The 21,481-nt window shown below is 40.7% G+C and overlaps 1 protein-coding gene across 6 annotated transcripts in view; it reads right to left on the minus strand.

Annotated features, from left to right (window-relative positions):
- Positions 1–21,481, minus strand: part of PAPSS1 (3'-phosphoadenosine 5'-phosphosulfate synthase 1) — an 87,362-nt gene that overhangs the window by 64,621 nt on the left and 1,260 nt on the right. For 3 of the 6 annotated variants that reach the window (XM_024551220.4, XM_045187243.2, XM_024551231.4), the window contains exons 2-4: positions 10,518–10,632; positions 5,160–5,395; positions 1,494–1,632 (exon numbers count right to left, since the gene is read on the minus strand). In XM_024551220.4, coding sequence (XP_024406988.1) covers positions 1,494–1,632; positions 5,160–5,395; positions 10,518–10,632 — 490 coding nt within the window. Of the gene's footprint in view, positions 1–1,493; positions 1,633–5,159; positions 5,396–10,517; positions 10,633–17,162; positions 17,260–17,752; positions 17,837–21,481 lie in introns of those variants that run through there. The other 3 variants (XM_045187222.3, XM_045187233.2, XM_045187247.3) reach the window with 3 other exon arrangements.

A 21,481-nucleotide genomic window follows, 5' to 3' on the forward strand; every position in this document is an offset into this window, starting at 1 on the left:
TGATAAATGTGTGTTGAGCATCTGATATGCACTCCCCTTCTAAGCCATCCAACAAGCATTTGCTATGTGTTTGCCAGGTATTACGCTTTTGGGCCAGGAACTAAATTCTAATGTTATAAAAATGCTCAAGGTATCGCCCCTGCTCACAAGTAGTTTTACTCCAGCCAGGCAGAAAAATCTACCTCCCGCAATGATCCATGTTTGCAAAAACAACAAAACCAACTACAATTAAAATGAGTAAAAGATTTAAAGTAAGTAAAAGGATCCTGGACATATTTTGCTTCTCTTTGCCAAAACTCACTTAAAACAAACTGAAGTGAAAACTGGCCATCAACAGAGAGAGGGCAATAGAGAAGTTAAAGAGTTTAACTGGTTTCCCTATCCTTGTCATAAATTATTCAGGCCATGCAGCCTGTCCTCTCTGCGTTAAGAAAGTGCCATCTTAATCAGAGAAACTGGGTCTCCATGGTGGCACAATTGGTGGATATCAGCCTTGGCCAAGGAACCAGGCCTCCCACAGCAGGTGGAATTTGACTCAACCACAAAAGCCTTCCCATGTCCAAAACACAGAAGAGCCCAGAATAACAAGCATTTTCCCTCCCATTCCACCTTTTCTTTTCAGGGCCAGAAGCTGAATGCCAAAATCTACAATTCACAGAGCTACTGGAACTCCTGCCACAGTCCCAGGCTATCACACTCCCATTTGGAAAAGTAAAAAAAAAGTTACCTTCATGGATCACTGATTTCTAAACAAGTCTCACTGAGTAATACATCTTTGATTTTTTTTTTAACGTTGGCAGGCCCTGCTTCTGTTAATGACAGAACTAATGTCAAAGGATGTCTAGAAGATAAATAATATGATTGGTGTCAAAGACCACCCACGACAGACAGGTTCTAAATGTCTCCTTCTATGTCCCAAAGCTCATCATTGCTGAAACTCTTGAGGCAGATCATAAAACCTAAAAAGCAAGATGTATATATTTTGATGGATGCAGTGTTAATTCAATCTAATTCAACAACTGTACCCAGAATGAATAAGCAGTCATTCCAAGCACTTTGCTATATATAAGAAAAGACACTGTCCTTGCTCTCAGATGCTTATAATTCAGGCATTTTCCCCATTGGTTCTGAAATTTCCTACATTACCAATGGAACAAAGAGCTGAAGTGGCAGCAGCTAGCCACTGATACCCCATCTAATGCTGGCACCTAATTCTATCAAATAGGTTTTCACCAGCCCCCAAAGTCCCAACCCTCTAAAATTCTGTCTTCTGATTAGGAGTCCAACGTGATCAGTGGCAGTCACTAGGCACATCAGTGCCAGGTACTGCTGCGATGCCTAAGAGCCACAACAGTGGAATAAGACCCACTTCCTCAACTCAAGGAGCTCCAAGTCATTTGAATACTGCCGGGCTCTTAGGAGAGGTTATCAATCTCAGATATGGTAAGGTAAAATACCTAAGCCAAGAGAAACTGGGAAAAAACATTCCTTACCTTTAATTTCTCCAGCCCGTGCTTTTTTATAGAGTCCTTTGACATCCCTCTGTTCACAAACATGCAGAGGAGCATCAACAAATACTTCAAAGAAAGGTAAACTTGCCCCCTCGTGAATTTGCCTTGCATTGTTGCGGTCCTTAGAAAAAAAAAGGCAGGTACAGAAACAATAAAAAGCACTTATACAAATCAAAGGTACCATGTGAATATCAAGGATGAGTAAAAAGAAGTGTTAGATAATATTTATGTTTTTAAAATTTAAACAAAAAATCCAAGAAATTATTAGGATAACACACCCATTCTTCATAACAATTTTAAAAGGCATACAATTCTTAAAATCTGAGCTATTGGAGGAATTCCAGGAGGGAAAACAATGGATGCCCCATAAAAACTTTCCCTTAGATTTGATGAGGAACCTGAGCCAGAGTCCAGCTCCAATGCAGGTGTCTTCAGGCCACTCCCTGGTAATGTTCACCCTCAGCCTGAGTGGGCATGAAAGCAGCTTCACGCTACACGTGAAGGTCCATTAGGAATTCTGAGAGACACGAACCCCTCATCTCTGCCTAGCTGTTCAGGCTTATGTCTTTGCCATCTCCCTGGAAGAAACACTCCCCCACACACCCTGCAGCGCTCTCCTAGCTAAAGCAAGCTGCTCCCTCCCAGCACACCTAAAAGGTGACATCCAGAGAGCCTTCGTGCATGCCCAGACTGACCGACAGCCCCTGCTTTTTTGGGTTCTCAGAGTCCCCACCATATACCTCTGTTGAAGACCTTACTCTGATATATGAAAATCATTTCACTAGATTTATAACCACAGCATCTGGCAGAGTGATTATTAAGCTGTGATCTCATGCTGCAGCTGACCTTTTATTAAATGAAGGTGTTCCCAAGTTTCTGTCAGTGGAGCTCCTCTCACTCCATACGCTCTTCTCTACACTCAACTTTATCTAGGTTTCAACCAATGAAGTTAATGACTCCTAAATCTGCATCTCAGTTCTACTTTCCTGAGCTCCAGAACCAATTTCTCAACGACTCAGTGATCATCACCACTTCGACACTGCATTAGCACTTCAGTTCTAACCCACCTGCCATGAAATATTCAACCTCTCCCTTCCTAGCCAGTATCTTCCAACTCAGTCATGCCATCTTTCCTCAGAAAGCACCATCCTTCACACCCCACCCCCCAAAAAGCAATACTCAACGAGGCCCCAAGTCCTCTGCTGCCACTGCTCAACAGCCCTTCAGTATGTCCCCATCTTTTCTATTCCCATGGCCGCTGTTCAAATTCACTCCAAAAACCTCCTAACCAGTCTTTTACCTCCAGGCCATTCTCATTCCGGGCTTCAAGAGTGACCCCACTAAGGGGCAAACTCAATGACAACATTCCCCGGCACAATCTCAAACTGTTAGCTACCTGTGGGGCCTGCACAGACCAGCGTTCAGCATCAGGCCTCTGCAAATTACTCTGGCTTCACTGCCCCTCACGTTCACCCTGCGCAGCGGTCTGACCAAACTACCTAGAGTCCCCCAGACACCAAATGCCCTCCCACGCTCATGCTTTTGTAAATACTGTACTGTCTGCTCTGTCTGAAATAGCTTTCTCCCTCCGGTCTGTTACAGGGTATAATCCAATTCATCCTCCGTGACCCATTTCAACCATCTCCTCTATGAATCTTCCACAGCACCTTTTAGACACGCTTACCTAATCCCTTGCCTCAAGATGAACTGTTCACATCTGATGTTCCTGCCAGACTACCTACCATACTAACTCCTCATAAAGAGAAACAATCAGGTTTATTTTAGAACCAAGATGCTCATGTTCAGTGGTGACACGGAAAAATGCACGTATCATATATTATATGATTCAATCCAAACAGTATCACAGATACTGATATGCTCTAATCACAGTCCAAATTTCACTCTTAGTGCTCTGAGAGATGAGATTAACAAAAGTTTTGCTCCACACTAAGGCAACAGGGGTCCAAAACTCAGATCCGCACATCCTTTCAGACACCCAGCTCTCCAAAGCAGGTGTCACTGACTTGCTCCTTTTCCAACACGTGCAAAGATCCCCAGAAGGTGCACAACTATCACTGTTATTTTGTAACTACAAATTCTGTTTATATCCAAGGATTCAGGAACTCTAAACACCTCTCATTCTTCATTATCAATACACTTTAAACTGATACACTGACACAGAGTCCAACATTTCAGAAAGAAAAGTAGCTACTCTTCACAAAATCTTTTAGGACTCTTGACATGGTTCAACTAAGTGAACCTATAAGATTAACACTCAACTTGACACTTATCTATAAATCTTACAGCTCAAATTTTGTTGTTCGTTTTTTTTAAGGTCTAAGTCACCATCCAAATTTATTAATGACAGTACTAGAGTTGTGCTAGTATTTATTATACATACTGAATACGTATTACACACCGGGCCACTTGCTGAGAGCTTTGAATGCAATCTTCAGAGCGACCCTAAGAGACAGGCATTATCTGAGCCTAGGAAGCTTAATGGAACTGGCCACAGTTGTAACAGTAATAGGCAGAGCTGAGATTTCAGCTCACGGTGTCTGACTCCAAAGCCCCTGCCATTAGCCACTCAACTAACTTCCCTGTTCTCTAATATCTGGGCGTCCTAAGGGTTATGCTATCACTTAACAAATACTAAATATCTACTATGTTCCACGAGCACGTCTTGGCATCAAGATTACAAAGATAAATAAGATGTAGTTCTGGCCCTGAAGGAGCAGCAAAGGACAGCAGGCAAGAGCATGGCTTCCAGGGACACCGTCTAGGTATAAATCCTTGCTCCTCCACCTACAGCGTGCGGCCTGGGAAATTTCCACCTGTTTCCTCACCTCCACCTTCCTACTGGGTGACGAGAACTAAATGGGTTAATTCACATAAAAGCACTTCACAATAGTTACCAGTGTAAAGTAAATATTCAAAAAATATTAGCTACTCTTATCACTATTATTTTTACTACTACTGCTGCCATTACCACCATCAACCTAACAACTGGTATTTATAAGAAAACAATGTGCTAAGGTACAGTAACAAGAACAGCAATGAGAGGTATGCAACAAAACCTGAGGTTTCGGGAACAGGAAGGTACTCAAGAGGAGGAAATACCTAATTGGTTCTGAATGAGGCTGAGAAGAGGGGAGGAGCAGGAAGGAGAAGAGTGCCTTTCAGTGGGGGAAACGAAAGTTTGCGGTGAGAAACCCTTTTTCATGGAAACGCAAAAAAGTGAATTGATGCTGCTATGGTCTCTGAAATAGGAGGAATACGATGAGAGATGAGACTCCAGAATTTGAAGCAAAGAAACTAACATGGGCAGGACACATGTCAAGAAACAAGATTTTCCCTGGTACCTGATAGCTGTTGAGTATTTTTTTATAAACATATTAAATAAAACACTCAGTTTAAAATAATTTGGCCTCTGGCTTAAGGCCAACAACTTTGATTATACTTTGGGGGAGAGGAGATTTACAGTAGATTTTGTTAAAAATGAGTTTACTCAGAAAGTTGCAGCATAAAAATGTTGTAGGTTAATCATTTTAATTTGGATTTAGCCTCCAAGCACATGTTAATGTGTAAACTATTTGCTTTTCGGAATGCCACATCCCCAACAAATACAGTCAGCACGAAGACACATACCTGAGTGTAAGGCGAGATGAAACTTGTGATGCACACTAAGCCAGCGTCTGCAAACAGCTTAGCCACTTCTGCAATGCGTCGAACATTCTCTTCTCTGTCTTCAGGACTAAAACCAAGATTTTTATTGAGACCTTGGCGAATATTGTCACCGTCCAAAGTATAGCACGGAATGCCATGGCAGACCAAGTACTCCTCCAAAGCCATGCTCACTGTGGTCTTCCCTGCTCCAGACAAGCCTAAAATAACCCAGTCCACACAGATTCCACACGTCAAGTTAGAAGGGTAATACTCAGTAATAACGAATTGTAATACAGGCTTAAGTACACTCATTATGCACAGCATTCTCTCAGTAACAATCTTACAAGTATTTCTCTATACGATTTACCACTAAGATAGAAAAACATCTATATTTAAGTGTAATAAGCATTTATGTATTTAATAACTCCTATCTATGACCAAAGGTATCCAGAAATTGCTGATAAACCTCAAAGAGCTTAATCAATTTTAATATTAGACAAAGTTGGGTAGATATTCACTGTCTTCTTGTTACTAGTATTCCAAAGCTGTGTAACAATTTTAAAACAAAGTTATATGCCCAAATTACTTCTGACAAAAGAAAAAGGACAAAAGTGAAGCATTATTAAGTAACCTCTATATCCCTGGATCATCTTCTCTCATAGTTAAAAGTACCTGGAAATCCAATTTCTGATTATAATCAACCTTGAAAAACTAACCTCATTTCAACTCACTTTCCTCTACCAATGATGTCGATTCACTAAACAATGAAAGGAAAGAAAAGGAAAAGGCAAGAGCACGTTTATGCGATACTGCTTGCCACCTTGGTGAATGTGTAATTACAGAATTCATAACAGAAGTAGCTATGAGGCACAAGATAGAACACTGAAGTCTAATGCACGATGCTCTTGAAAGAAGTCATGGTCATATGGAAGGCTGGCTAAAAAAAATAGAAGGAGGGTAGGTTGAGAGGACCAATACAGTGCAAATTGCTTCATACATTAAAAACTTGTATTAGCCTTGGTTGGTGTGGCTCAGTGGATTGAGTGCAGACCTGTGAACCAAGGGTAGCTGGTTCAGTTCCCAGTCAGGGCACATGCCTGGATTGCCAGCCAGGTCCCCAGTAGCAGGTATGTGAGAGGCAACCACACCTTGATGTTTCTCTCCCTTTCTCTCCCCCTTCCCCTCGCTCTAAAAATAAATAAATAAATACTTTATTAATATGAGTATAGCATATTATATTTTCCAAACATGGCCACAACAATTACTTCCCATCCTGCAAGCTCTTCTATAATGTGACTTTGCCCCTGTCACATCAACAGGTATAGCCTTATTCCCTGCCCTTCAGTCTGGGCTGGCCTTAGGACTCACTTGTGGCCGAAAAAAGAATGTACTGAAAACAGTACATTCTCACAGCTGTCAGAATGGTTATTTAAACTAAATGAACTTTAGACGAATGAACAAACAAAACATACTCAAAGATACAGAGAACAAACTGTTAGTTGCCAGATGCTTGGGCAGTAGGAGCACAGACAAAAAGGTGAAAAGGATTAAGAGACACAAAGTTATAATTATAACATAAATAAGTCATGGGGATGTAAAGTTCAGTATAGGGAATACAGTAAGTATCATCACAATAACTTTGTACGGTCATAGACGGTTACTAGACTTCTCGTGGTGATCACTTCATAAAGTATATAAGTGTCAAGTGTATGTTGTACCCCTGAAACTAATATAATATTATATGTCAACTCTTCTTTAATTAAAAAGAGCTTTGCAGCCCTGGCCCGGTGGCTCGGTCGGTTGGAGTGGCCTCTGGTACACCAAAGGTTGTGGGTTTGCTTCCTGCTCAGGGCACCACGTTGTGAAATAAACCATGGTGATTCATTAGACTTGCAAAAGAAAAAGACCATTCCGCTCCAGAATGAAAAAAAAAATGTACTGAAAATGACAATGCGTGACTTCTAAGACTGGATCAGAAAAGGCTATGCAGCTTCTCTTTGGATGCTCAGTTTGGCTATTAAATACCCTGAGATCATAAGCAGATGTTCCAGGCAATGGCCGCAGCCAGCTGAAACGCCAGCGGACAGGCATCGTCAACTGAGTCACTGCACACACCCAGCCCAGGTGAGTCCTCAGAAGACTGTAGCCCACACCAGCGTGACTGCCACCAAGCAAGGCTTAAGCGAAAACTGCTGTGCTGGGCCCTCTGAATTCCTCGCCCGCGAAAGGGTAAGCAAATTAAAATGGCTGTTTTACACCACTGGCTTTTGGGTACTTTGTTAGACAGCAATAAAACTGAAACAAAGAGATGGCCGCTGGGGATGAGCAGGTTCTTGGTTTTTGTTGTTGTTTTTAACTACCAGTTGAACAAGTATTAAAGACAAAGAAACTGAAACCTGAAAATCTACGCTTGTTATACAATAAAGACAACCTTAATTACAATAAAAGTGCCTACTTATACACACATGTATTTACATTTATTTTATGTATATATTTAACTTGAAACAAAGTAAGAACTGACACTGCTGAAAACGGAATTACTGCCACAGACGGTTTTACTGAGATGAGTAGTGAACGTGAACAGAAATGCGAAGACATTAAAGCAGTTACAGAAAAACAACAGATAAAACAAGATAGACAACCCAAAACTAAGGAACGGTATACATGAAAAAAGAGAAAGAAGCTGTCCTGGTTGGTTGAATAATGTCCTCCCAAAATTCCTGTCTACACGGAAACTCAGAATGTTACCCTACTTGGAAATAGGGTCTTTGTGGATGCAATTGGTTAAATTAAAATGAAGTCATACGGGATTAGGGTGGACCTTAAATTCAATAATTGGTGACCTTATAAGGCAGATAGATATATGAAGACATAGATTCTCCCTCAGAATGTACAGAAGGAACCAACCCTGTCAACACCTTGACCTCAGACTTCTGGCCTCCAGAACTATGAGAGGGCAAATTTCTATTGTTTATAGCCACCCACTTTGTAGTGATTGGCTTCAGCAGTCCTGAGATACTGTTATACCAACCAATGTAAAGATGCAAAACAAGAAAATTTATCTGAAATAAAATCTGAGAAAAAGCAAACCATGCTCCAGGAGAATGGCACACAAAGTACCCAATACACTGACAGATCCCAGTTAAGCTACTTACATGCCGGAAAAAAAAGGCAATCTTGACCTCCACTTCCAACATCATCGACAACAACAACAAAAAAATCAATGAAGGCTATAGATTTAACAACTAACAAGCTCTATCTAATGAACAATGTAAATATTGTACATATCAGGGAAATACATGTTCTTTTCAAATACACATTTATGAAAACCGAATACATACAGGAACATAGAGCAAATACCAAAAAAAGCTGACAAACAGTATTCATAAGCATCCCTAGTGTAAAATAAATGGAATATACCATGTTGAAGAAAAGGCGTGACCAATATCCAATACTCTAGAGATCAATTTCCCACCAAATCGAACTTTATATATAATGTAATCCCAATCTAAATCCCAACAGGGTTTTGGAGGAATTGGCTAAACTGATTAAAAATTTTGTACAATAATGCAAAGAGCAAAAAAAATCTTATTCCTGATGAAGAATAAGGTAAGAGGACTTACTCCACTAGATTTCAAGACTTATAAAAATATAACAATTAAGACAGTGTGGTAGTAATAGAGGAATTGACAAGTATAGCAGTGGAACGGGTCAGAGCCCAGAAACAAATCCACACGGAAGTGGACACCTGACGACAGCCGGCACTGCGCGCCCTCATCAGTAATGCTCTTGGGACAGCTGATTGTCCATGCGGAAAACACAGATGGACTCCTCCCTCACACTACACCCAGAAACCAACTGCAGGTGGGTGAAGGGCCTAAATGAGAAAACCAAACTTCGAAAAGAAAATATAGGAAAAGAAAGAATTCTTCAGGCATCCAGATAAAAAAGCAAAGCTCCTAAAATAATGAGAAAAAAATCAGATTGGTCTCACACAGCATTTAATACTAGAAGACAATGGAGTAATATTTTAAGAATTCCAGACAAAGTGAGTGTGAACCAAATATATATTTTACAGGACAAGCTGTCGTAACAGTCATTCTTGAAAATAAAAACTCAGGAAATTCGGAGTACAGCAGAAAACTATCGTATAAAAACTACTTAACAATGAAATGCTGGAAATTAAAACTTGACTCAAAGAAAGAGTCCATGAGAGGGTATGCCATTATAAAAGAAATGATGGTGAGGTAAGTACTAAGTCAAATTACTTACGGAATTCAAATACAAAAAACTGTAGAAATCTAAGATTTGAGAACAGAATGTTACGTGTTACAAACCTGGACAATGAAAAAGTAACAATTTAACAATCTAGTCTTAAGAATGAGGAGATGGGGCCTGGCAGGGCCGCTCAGTTGGTTAGAGTGCAGTCCCTGGTCAGGGCACATAAAAGGACCAACAAATGAATGCATAAATAAGTGGAACAACAAAACTGGTGTTTCTCTTGCACGCTCGCTTGCTCTCTCGCGCGCGCTCGCTCGTGCTCTCTCTCTCTCTCTCTCTCTCTCTGTCTCTTTCTCTCCCCTGTCCCGAGATTTCCCCTCCCTTCCTCTTTCTCTCTGATATCAGTAAAAAAATTTTTTGGAAGAATGAGATAGGAAGATGTAAGAGTGCTGTCTTCCTTCATACATAAACAAACAGAACTGTCTAATATTAACACAAAAATGGAAATGTTTTTAACAATCAGCCACAATTTTAAGGGTTAGTAGTATCTAGTGTTGACGAAGACTTTGGAGAATAAATAAGTATAAAATTTAAGTAGGCAATTTGGTGAGATGTATCTAAGTTTTAAACACACATTTATTAAATACACAATTCCTAGAAGTGAAAGTATCTATCATTTTTAAGTTTGCATGAATTTACGCTCTCCCTAGTCTGCTATGACTAAGCCCAAAGACTCTGGGAAAACCAACACAAGAAACAATCAGAGAGAAAAGCTGAATGACAGAAACAGATTATCACTCTGTGTCTTCATACAGTTTACATTATTAGGTTCTTGAAGGCAGAATACAAGTCTTATTTTCATGCAAAAGTCTATAGAAGGTAACACAGTTATCGACTAGAAGGCTGTTTTTACATGCATCTCTTTATTTTAACAGCAATTCTATAAAGAACAAAAACAATTACCAAAAGGAAGTGTATTATTAAGCAACTTTGCCGGTCACATGTTATGACACTCCAGATAAAAGAACCGAGCTCAAATTTAAATATGCTTACTCCTAGTTCAAGGATGTTTATAACATTGCTTTTGAAATAAGCTAATTCATCTCTCTTTGACTGTACCTGTTAGCCAAACTGTGCAACCACGAAAGCCACCTCTGGTCCCCACCACCTGACCTCTCTTGTTCCTGCTGACATGATGAGCTTGATAGGTGACATTAGTTGCTCTCTGCATCCCCTAGAAAAGGGGTAGGGGGGAAGAAAGAATTCTTATTCACTTGAATCTTTTAAAAGAGGTAAACACATATTCCTTGTACACATGTAGTCACTGGCCTATGAAACACGTCAAAAGCAAGGAAAAAGATTCAAACTAACAGCTTTTGTCTTTGAAGTACCTGGTAGTGTTTAGTGCTTTACATTCTCAATTAATTTAATCCTTACAGACACCCAAAAGAGAAAAACTCTTACTACTGCAGTTTTACAGATGAAGATGTTAAATCTGAGAGAAGTTCAATACCTTGCCCAAGTTCCCATAACCAGTAAGTAGTGGACTACAGAGCCCAGACTCTTCACTCACTCACTCACTCACTCACTCACTCACTCTCTCTTCCTTCGACCAGTACTTACTGAGGCCCAAACAATACACCAAGTGAACAAAACAGGGTATGGACCCTCACTGAGCTTACATTCCACTGGGAGAGACAAACCAACAAAACTTAATTATAATATCAGACAGTGACACGTGCACTGTAGGAAAACCAAAGAGGGTAAGACTAGTAAGAGAGACAGGGGGCGATAATCCGTCTTCAGACTCGATTATCAAGAAAGGCCTCTGCGAGGGTGGCATCCGAGCGGCCTCGGGGATGGAGGGTGGAAGGCGTGGTCTGCAGCCACCATGAACACATAATGGAAGAGGTGGCGCACATTGGTTATAACTTGTGGTAATTCCACAAACGAAGTGAAAAGCAACTGTTGTCCCAAATTTTCTTCTTAAACAAAAAGTGCATAAAATTACATAGGCCTCAAAGGATCTGAACAGACGTTTCTCCAAAGAAAAAATACAAATGGCAAATGAGCACCTCAGTAGCTGTTGAACATCATTAGTCATCATCAGAGAAATGCAAATCAACACTACAATGAGATACCACTACACACCCACTAGAATGGCTATAAGCAGAAAGACAGACAATCACTAGCGCTGGTGAAGATAGACATTGGAAACCTATGCATACATTCGCTGATGCTAATGTAAAATAGAACAGCCACTTTGGAAAACAGCAGCTCCACAAAATGTTAAAGATACAGTTACCACATGATCAAACAATTCCACCTCTAGATATAGACTCACAAGAAGTGAAAGCATGTCCACATAAAATCGGTACACACGGTCGCTGCAGAACAGTCGCATGGATGTGGAGAACAACGTGGGGAGTATAGTCAGCAGTATTATGGTAGCTGGGAATGGTGTCAGATGGGTACGGGAGTTATCAGGATGGATCACTTAGTGAGTTATACATTACCTGGCCATGGGGTTGTACACCTGAAGCTGGTGTAATGCTGTATGTCAACTACAATTGAGAAATAAAAAATAACTTAAAGTAAAAAATAAATGTATAACATGAAAAAGGTAAGAAACGACAACAACAAAAAGTGCTCTCACCCTTTATACAATGTGAAGACACAAGGAGAACACAGTCATCTACAAGCCACAAGCGCACCCCCACTGGACACTCAATCTGCCGGTACCTTGATGCTGGACAATGCAGCCTCCAGGACTGAGAGAAGTAAATTTCTATTGTTTATAAGCCATCTAGTCTACGGCAATTTGTTGTAGCAGTTCAAATGGACTACGCTCATCATTATGGGAACTACCCAAATCATTACGGTAATTAGTGGACCAGCACAGAGAAGCATTACTGTATATGTTCACTTCTTATGCTGTAGCTGAGCACTAATTTCTTTAGATTTCATAATAGGGCAACGTGATAGGAGAAACCCTTCACCTACAGTGAGTGTGGGCCTCAATTATTAATTACTAGTATTAACAATTATTATTGTTATATACTATTACATGTTATATTATTGTAATAATTACTAATGACAATTACAATTGTTATTAACTATTACCTACACATTTTTTAGGTTTCTTTATTTATTTGCTGATTACAGTGGCATACCATATTGTACTAGTTTCAGTGATTGGACATTTGTATACGTTGCACAGCGACCACTCAGATGGGTCCAGTACACACCGGACACCATATATGGCTGTTGCAATATTGTTGACTGTATTCCCTATGCAGTGTTTTGCATCCCCATGACTATTTTTATAACTGGAAGTTTGTACTTCTTGGTCCCTTTCACCATTTTCACCCATTTCCCCATCCCCACCCCCACCCCCACCCCCGGTGACCATCAATTTGTTCTCTGTATCTATGAGTTCGTTTCTGTTTCGTTTTTCATATTCCATGTTTAGGTGAGATCATGTGGAATTTGTCGTTACTTGTCTGGCTTACTTCACTTAGCACAGTACCCTCTAGGTCTGCCTGTGTTGTCGCAAATGGTGGCATTTCGTTCCTGTTTGTGGCTGAGTGGTGTTCCATTGTGTGTGTGTACCACATCTTCCTTGTCTACGTGTCAACTGAGGGACATTTGGGTTGCTTCCGTAGCTTGTCCATTGTGGATGATGCTGCAGTGAGCACAGTGGTGTATGAATCTTTTTGAATTGGTGTTTTGGATTTCTTCAGGTGGCTACCCAGAGGTGGAATTATTGGGTCACATAGTAGTTCTATTTTTAATTTTGTGGGGAATCCCCATGCTGTTTTCCATGGTGGCTGTGCCAGTCAGCTTTCCCACCAGCAGTGCATGGGGGTCCCTCTTTTTGACATCCTCCTGAACACTTGTTGTTTATTGATTTGTTGAAGGTGGCCATTTTGGCAGGTGTGAGGCAGTATCCCACTGTGGTTTCAATTTGCTTTTCCCCAACGATGGGTAATGTTGCGCATCTTTTCGTGTGTCTGTTGGCCATCTATGCATCCTCTTTGGATGCATTCAGGTTCTCTGCCTATTTTTTTAATAGATTGTTTGGTTTTTTGGTGTTAAGTTGTATGAGTTTCTGAATGCTTTGGTAATGGACCCCTTTTCCGATGTATCATTGGTGGGTGTCTTCTCCCATTCCGTGGCTTGTCTTCATTTTATTGATGGTTGCCTTTGCTGTGCAAAAACTTTTAGTTTGATGTGGTTCCATTTGTTTATTTTTTCTCTTGTTTCCCTTTCTGAGAGGATGTATCCAAAAAATATTCCTGGGAGCAATGCCAGAGACTTTGCTGCCTATGTTTTCTTCTGGGAGTTTTACAGTTTTAGGTCTTACATTTGGATCTTTGATCTATGTGGGATTTGTTCTCCTGTGTGGTGTGGGAGGCTGGTCAGGTTTCATCTTTTTGCATGTATTTGTCCAGTTTCCCCAACACAGTTTGTTGAAGAGACTGTCTTTGTCCCATTGTAACAGGGTGCAGCCAAGAGGGGGGCCCCAAAAATGGATTTGTAATGGGATCCAGAAGAGCTCGGAGACAATTGGCTCCACACCACAGAGCCACACCTGCCTGGAATGTTGGCAGCTGTGGCCAATTGTGGGAGGAGCCGGAAATGGGGCTGCGGAGGAAGATTGGTGCTGGGATTTAAACCCAGGCACAGCAGCCATTAGGCCTCTCTTTTTGGGACCCCGCGTCTTTTAAGGGACCACGTGGCTTAAGAGAGAGTTAGGACCCTGCGGCTTTGGGGTGCTCCCTTTTTGCCACACAGCTTAGGAAGCAGGAGGGACTTTGCCGGGAAGAAAAGGGGTGAAAGGACTCTTGCTGGTGGGCCATGAGAAGGTGCCCCATGGCTTTGGATTAACTGGAGATCAGGGCGGCGACACAGCTGATGGTGCCGGGAGCCCGAACCACGGACTTCTACTTCTTTTCCTGAGATACTGTACCCTGGACTTGGGCAGAGGGAGAAGGAAGGACTGTGTGCATCTGTGGGTATTCCAAAGGACTTTAGTATTTTAATGAAGACATTGTCATTACTCTAAGTCTGTATAGCTTATGAATAAATAATTCCTTTCCTTTTCACCAATCTCTGGCATTGAGAGACGTCTTTCCTCTGGTGGCAGGCAAAGCAAACCTAGTGGGGGGGACCCCCAGAGTAAAGGGGAGGTCCTTTTGGTAATGGTATATCGTTCACCCCCTCCAGGGTCTGTTCTGTAACACCATTACAAAACAAACAAACAAAAAAGGACATTTAAGACCTTTGACAACCCCTGCAGGAGGGGGCACCTTCCAGCGGGGTCATTAAGCACAAAGAGGAAAAGTGACTAGAGCATCTAGAGTGGTTCTGGGCAGCCTGAAGGACTCATGTGAAGTCAACAACCGTAAATTTAAAGCAAGACCAGCCACCATGACTGTGCTTTCCGCAGCCACAGGTTGAGGCGTGGAATAGTCAGAGACAAGTCCACCCAGGGCTGCGGTTTGGCACAAAGGGTTTCAAAGTGGAGAACAAACACCCTTGTAGGTATGTAAGCACGGACTTTGTAAAGGAACATATTTCCATGCAGCAATTCAACTTCCAGAGGTAGTCTTTTCTAAGATCCTGCCTGAGAGATGCCCAAGGGTCAGGATCTCTTTCCACACCTCCCCCTTCACCTTACCCCCCCCCCACCCCTCCGCCTCAGTGCACAGGAGACAGGCATCTCTGTCCACCTGAGTCTTACTATCACTTAATATCCTCAAGTGGAAAATCCTTTGGGACCAAAGGCACAGCTGGAAAATTCTTTTAATAGACACACCACAAAATTCAACCTCCACCCACTCTACTAATTGCCTCATTAATAGATGTACTTCCAATAAAATTACTGTACTTTTCTATGTATAATGCGTACTTTTTCTCTCAAATTTTGAGGGAAAAATAAGGATGCGCATTATACATAGGCATAATGATTACATACCATGGAAATAATCATCCCATGTATAATGAGCACAAAAACATGGGTGCGCATTATACATGGGAGCACATTATACAAGACAAAAATACAATATACATTCATATGTTCAATAATCACCTATGATACTAAGGGTCTCCTGACCCATTTCTTTCCAATAAGCTGATGAAGCAAAGATAACTTTCCAGCTCTGCGTTTCCAATATCTTACACAAAAAATCAGAATTTCAAAACACAAACATGTGCATCTCTTGGGAGACCGAGGCACCTCCGCCCATTTTATCTCCCAGCCAGGCTGTCTGAGGAGAAGGGAGCGGAGTCTGAAGAAGGGAAATGGGGGGAGCAACAAGGAGGGTACTTATAAGTTAGTTTCCTACACTTGCACAAAGGGTTTGACTGGTCATTTTGAGGATTTTTTTTGCCAAGTTACTCTGCTTTGGGACAAGAAGAAACATGTCTCTCATGAATTTTAATTCATTTTAGCCCTATAACATGTCTTCTGCTTTTCTTAGTAAATTGAGTACAATAAATAAAAGTTATCTGACAAACTATAAACTACTGAGGATATGGCTGAGAACAAATATAGACAAGCAGAGATCTTTTAATCACCAGAAAAGAATATTCCTACATTTAAAAAAATTATGGCAGCAAAGATGGCAGTCTGGGTATCTTATTATGTATGTATGTTTGATATTTTTCAAACAAAAAAATAAACTAAGATATTTTAACTAAACTAAATACATATTAGTTATATATTTATTTAAAAATAAACTTTAGATATTACTAATAAACTAAAAGGATATGCCACATTCTCCTTCCTCCCAGTTTTTCAGAGTACATCAAAAAACACTTTCTAAAATTACTGGAATTGCAAGGTGGTAGAAATATGCCTGAACTTCATGAAGCATCTAAAGGCCACTTCCACATGCAATCTTCTTCTCTCCCCCCTTACCCTTTCTTTTCCTCTTCCACCCACTGCAGACAATCCTTCCTATAACTCTGCCGGAAAAATACAACATGAGTGACTCACTAAAGACCAAGAGTTAAGTCAGTGTTTCCTTCTGACTGCACATTCCTATTCTCTGCCTTCAACAGTTTAGTGATATGTTATATAGACCCTGTCACATTTACTACCCATATCATTTGTTTGTTATTTATGAACTGTTTTATACTGCACTTTTATGAGTCTTCTGTTCATATATATTTTGACTTGCTTGGGAGGCAGGTCGAGCACTCTGAGTTGTTTTTCCACAGCACCCACCCCCACTTGCCTAGCCAGTGCTCACTAAAAGTTAGATACAAGGCATTTCTTTTGAAGTATGACTTGTTTTCTATGTAACGTGCAAATGAAATGATGACTGGCATTGAGAAATCTTGTCTAGCAGAACGGGGACACTTCATTTCAAAAGAATTCACTCCCTTTCCACATTTGGGACTAAATGACTATCAGTCCTGTTGCTAGGCTAAAGTCACATGGCCTATGATATTCATGCTGTGCCTTTCCTATACACCCTACAAACTTCTGTCCTCACCAAGCACACATGTGGCCCTGTGCTCCTTTTTGACCCACCTTAATTTCCATGTGAGCTGTTCAGTCAATTTATCCACTTTTCTACAGGGCAAAGTAACTTTCCCTATGTTGCCATTTAGAAAATTTCATTCTTTGTGAGTTTATTATTATTTTATAAAGAACTCTGCATTGGTACGTGAAATTGGTAAAGGCACAGAGCATACACCAAATATCAAGCATAATTCTGGACTTCCACTTCTATCACCCATCCCACAATCTACCTTAAACGGATTGCTAGACAGTGTCTCCTTCCAAGAGAATCCCTCAAATGGTAACCGGCACACTACTTCCATGTCCCAAAACACAATCTGGATAAAACTGAAGAGATGGAAACGTGCAATGAGAAGAAACCCTTAGTCCACAGAGCTATTGATAACTGAAGCCTTTAGTTCAATTACTGATAACTGAAATTAATCTTTTGAACATTAACAAGCCAAACAGCACAAGTGAAAACCATGCATTCCTGGAGGTTGAGAAGACAACTTGAGAAGGCTACACTTAAATCTTTTGACTACAAAGCAGGAGTAGCAACACTGACTGCAGGGCAGGAAGCGAATGGGCCTACCCCAAACCTCCCGAATCAGAACTAAGTTAGCACCGTGCTTATCCGATCACTATCAACTCTCATGCCTGCTCTGCATACACGTTTGTCTCCACAACTATTCTGTTTCAAAGATTAAAGTACATTTAAACATTTACTTAATAGATTTTTTAAATATCAGTACTTCAATGGAAGGTCCCCTGGACAACCTCCAGGCGGGGAGGCCAGCCCTAAGAGATTCCTAGAAGTCAGAAATGAGTCTGGAATTACCTGTTCACTCATTCAGTGGTGTTGACTTATCCCTTCTATCTACCGGGATAAAAGAGAACAAGACGTTTCAGGGAAGGACACCGCCTGCAAACAGATAAAGAAATCATCCCGCTGTGACAGACCCCTGCCTTGACCGTGGTGTCAGCAGGGCAGTTCCCACACATATGAAGGGAGTTCTGAGGCTGGGCAGCCAAAACCACATTAATGTCTACCCCAAAGGTTGGAATTGACTATTATAACCATGAGAGAAACTCATGTACAAGTTGTACAGAAAAACTTGGACATGGAGGTTCACAGCAGCATTATTTATAAAAGCCAAAAACTAGAAAAACTCAAATGTCCATCAGCTGATGAATGAACAAAAGGGGGTATATTCACACAAGGGAATATGAATCAACTACATAAAGGGATGAAGTATTGATACATGCGACAATGTGAGTTAACCCTGAACACATGTTACATGAGAGACACACACAAAAGGCACACACTGTATGATTGCACTTATAGGGGTCTAGAACAAGGAAATCCAAAGATGCAAAGCTTATCACTGGTTGTCAGGGGCTGGAGGCGGGGAAGCAGGATGACGGAGAGTAACTGCTAGTGGGCGCAGGGTGTCTGTTGGGGGTGATGAAAATGTTCTCAAATTACACATTGGTGATGGCTGCCCAACTCTGTGAATATACAAAACCACACTGAATTGTACACTTAACACAAAAGAGAAATAAAGACAAGGAGAAGGAATGCAAACATCAAAGAAACTAGAGAGAAGAATCAATGAAAAGAACCTGAACAATGGCTGCATTCATCTAAACTTAGAAAATGAACTTCTATAACATAACGTCTAATATTTCCACTATTTTTACTCACAACTTATTTGGTAAAGAACTGTATCCTTAGGAAAGGATATTTCACTAAAATGATTACCACCTAGGTAAACATGAAAAAGAAACATTGTTCTCTTCATCTGCACTAATTACTCAGTAATGTGTTTTTACAACAATTCAGGGTCATAGTTCTGTTGTTGGTATGCTACGGGTAATTATCCATCTCAGAGCAAGAGATGGTAATTTCCAGGCTGGTGGAAGAGAATATTCTACTACCAATTGGATTGAATTTTAAATTATTGAATACTGCTTTTGCATTTCAGATTCATATCACTTTTCCACCTGTTTCTAACTCAAAGCCAAGAGTAGAACAGGATTTCCCAACTTCAGAAATAATAACTTTCTGGCCCAGATCATCGCCGCACTGCAGGATGTTTAGCAGCATCAGTGGCCTCTACCCACTCGATGCCCGAAGTAACATGCACACACATACGCACGCTTGTGACAACCAAAAATGTCTCCAGATGCTGCCAAATGCCCCCCGGGGTGGCAAAATTTTACCTGGTTGAGAACCACTGAGGTAGAGAACTACTTCTCAAAATTCAATGAAACAGAGCCAGGCTGGGGAAGAGTATTTCATATTTCAAATTGAAAGAAGCAATTTTGCTGTGGAGAAGCTAACACTGCTGGGTACCCCGCCAAAAGCCAGGGCTCAGAATTGCCTAAAACCATGATAAGTGGCCCTATCTCTTGAAATTACCGTGCCCTGGAAAGAAAGTCAAAATAAAAAACATGAACACAAAAATGCATAGATAAGTAGAAAAATGCTAGCATCCATCCCAAAGTAACTATCTAGACCTGCTCTGTCCAACTTTGGTCTGAGATGATGCAAATGTTCTACACTGCACTGTCCAATACAGTGGCCACGAGCTACGTGGGGCAATACAGTACTTGAAATGTGACTAAAGAAAAGAAATTTTAATTTTATTTAATTTCTAACTAAATTTAAGTCGCCATAGGTGGCTAGCAGCTACCAGACTGCACAACGCAGATCTATATCATGCTATCATTCTTCTTATTACTGTTGTTAGTCAACATTAAGATTACGTTCTTAGTAAAAGTCTAGCTTTTCCTCTTCGGCAGTTATTCCAGCAGCATCTCCCTGGCTTCCAGGGTAAGAAGATCAGCACCTGTCCCTGACAACAGCCGGGCCAATGCTCCAATCTAGCTTGGCCTTTAATGGGCTGTGTGTTCCATTTCTGCATTCTTGTTTCATTTTTTGTACCACCTCAATCTTCCCTCAAATCCAGAATGAGCAGCTGGCCTTCTAAGAAAGACATCTACCAGTATAAAGGACAAATTGTTCAGAAAAGGTAGAATTGATAAAAGGGAAAATTATCGCATTCATTTACTTGTTTGTTTTTTAAGTAACTCTCTCCCTGGTAGAATAGCCTAACCATAAAAACAACCCTTTTCTGTTTTGTTTGTTTGTTTGTTTTGTTGTTGTTGTTTTTGCCACCTATATCCCCAGCACGTGGAACAAAAGCATGTGCCAGGTATGCTTCAACTCTATTACAGGCATACCTCAGAGATACTGCAGGTTCGGTTCCAGACCACCACAGTAAAGCGAGTCACAGAAATCTTTGGTTTGCCAGTGCACATAAAAATTATGTTGACGCTGTACTATAGTAAGTGTGCAACAGCATTATGTCTAAAAAAATGTACATAATTTAAAAATACATTATTGCTAAAAATGCTAACCATCACCTGAGCCTTGAGTGATACTCTTTTTGCTGGAGGAGGGTCTTACCTCAGTGTCGATGAAAACACAGTATCTGTGAAGCGCAATAAAATGAGGTATGCCTGTAATTCATTTAAACCTCACTATAACCCTGTCTGTTCTCCAGGGCTTCCACATCTGGAACAATGTCTAATTTCTCCAGCAACCGGTCTTCCTGGAACACCAGTTTTATCATGTAATGGGAACATTAAAGGTGTATGGATTCTTCACATATGTGTATACCCATTGATTTAAGTATGTGAGAGGGGAAAATGGGGGGTGTTCCCTATTGAAGTAAAGAAAAACTTACGAGACCCAGAAAATTAAAATTCTAGCCTCATCAAAAATCTCCCACAGAATCAAGTCTTATCTCTACAGGCAAACATCAACAACTGCATCACCTAGCCCACCCTACCGAATTTTAGCTCCAGTCCTCAACAGAAACCCTCCAGAGCAGTTACTCTTAGTAGGTGCTGGAATACAAAAATAATAATTCTTATTCCCAGCCCTTCTAAATTAATCTCTCCTCTAATCTGCAAAAAAAAAAAAACACAAACTTGCCTTACACCACTCACTGTGGTCATAATGATGAACTCATCACAGGCAGTCATTTACAAGCCCAATCAGGCCAGGAGCAACCAGACCGCAAACCCTGAGTCCTTCGTTTTGCATCTTTTCCTTCTCTAGCACAGGTCTCTACAACACTTATTTGGCAAATGGAATAGTAAATAAATGAGCAATAGATGGTATAACTGAAACTACCTTCAAACACCTTAATTTAGTCCCTTATGTCCCTAATCAGGAAATACTCAAGGTAGCAGAAGCAGTATCAACAGTTTCATGGCAGTCGTTTCACTGCACTTTCAAATTCATTATCTTCTTTACTCTGTGAAATACACACTATCATACCCTTCTTTAGTCAGCTGACATTTAAAGAAGTAAAGTTATTTTCCTCAAAATCACACACTAGTAAATGGCAAAGCTGGTACGAGACCAGGCCAGTAATCCAGTGCCGTTTCCAAAGTCCTAACTCACCTTTTACATCCCTTCCCCTAAAACCTAAAGAAGAGGTAATAACAAAAAGAAGAAAGGAATCGGGTGAGAATCCTTAGCAACAGCAGATAA

The sequence above is a fragment of the Desmodus rotundus genome, chromosome 4 (assembly GCF_022682495.2).
Source record: "Desmodus rotundus isolate HL8 chromosome 4, HLdesRot8A.1, whole genome shotgun sequence".
NCBI lineage: Eukaryota > Metazoa > Chordata > Mammalia > Chiroptera > Phyllostomidae > Desmodus > Desmodus rotundus.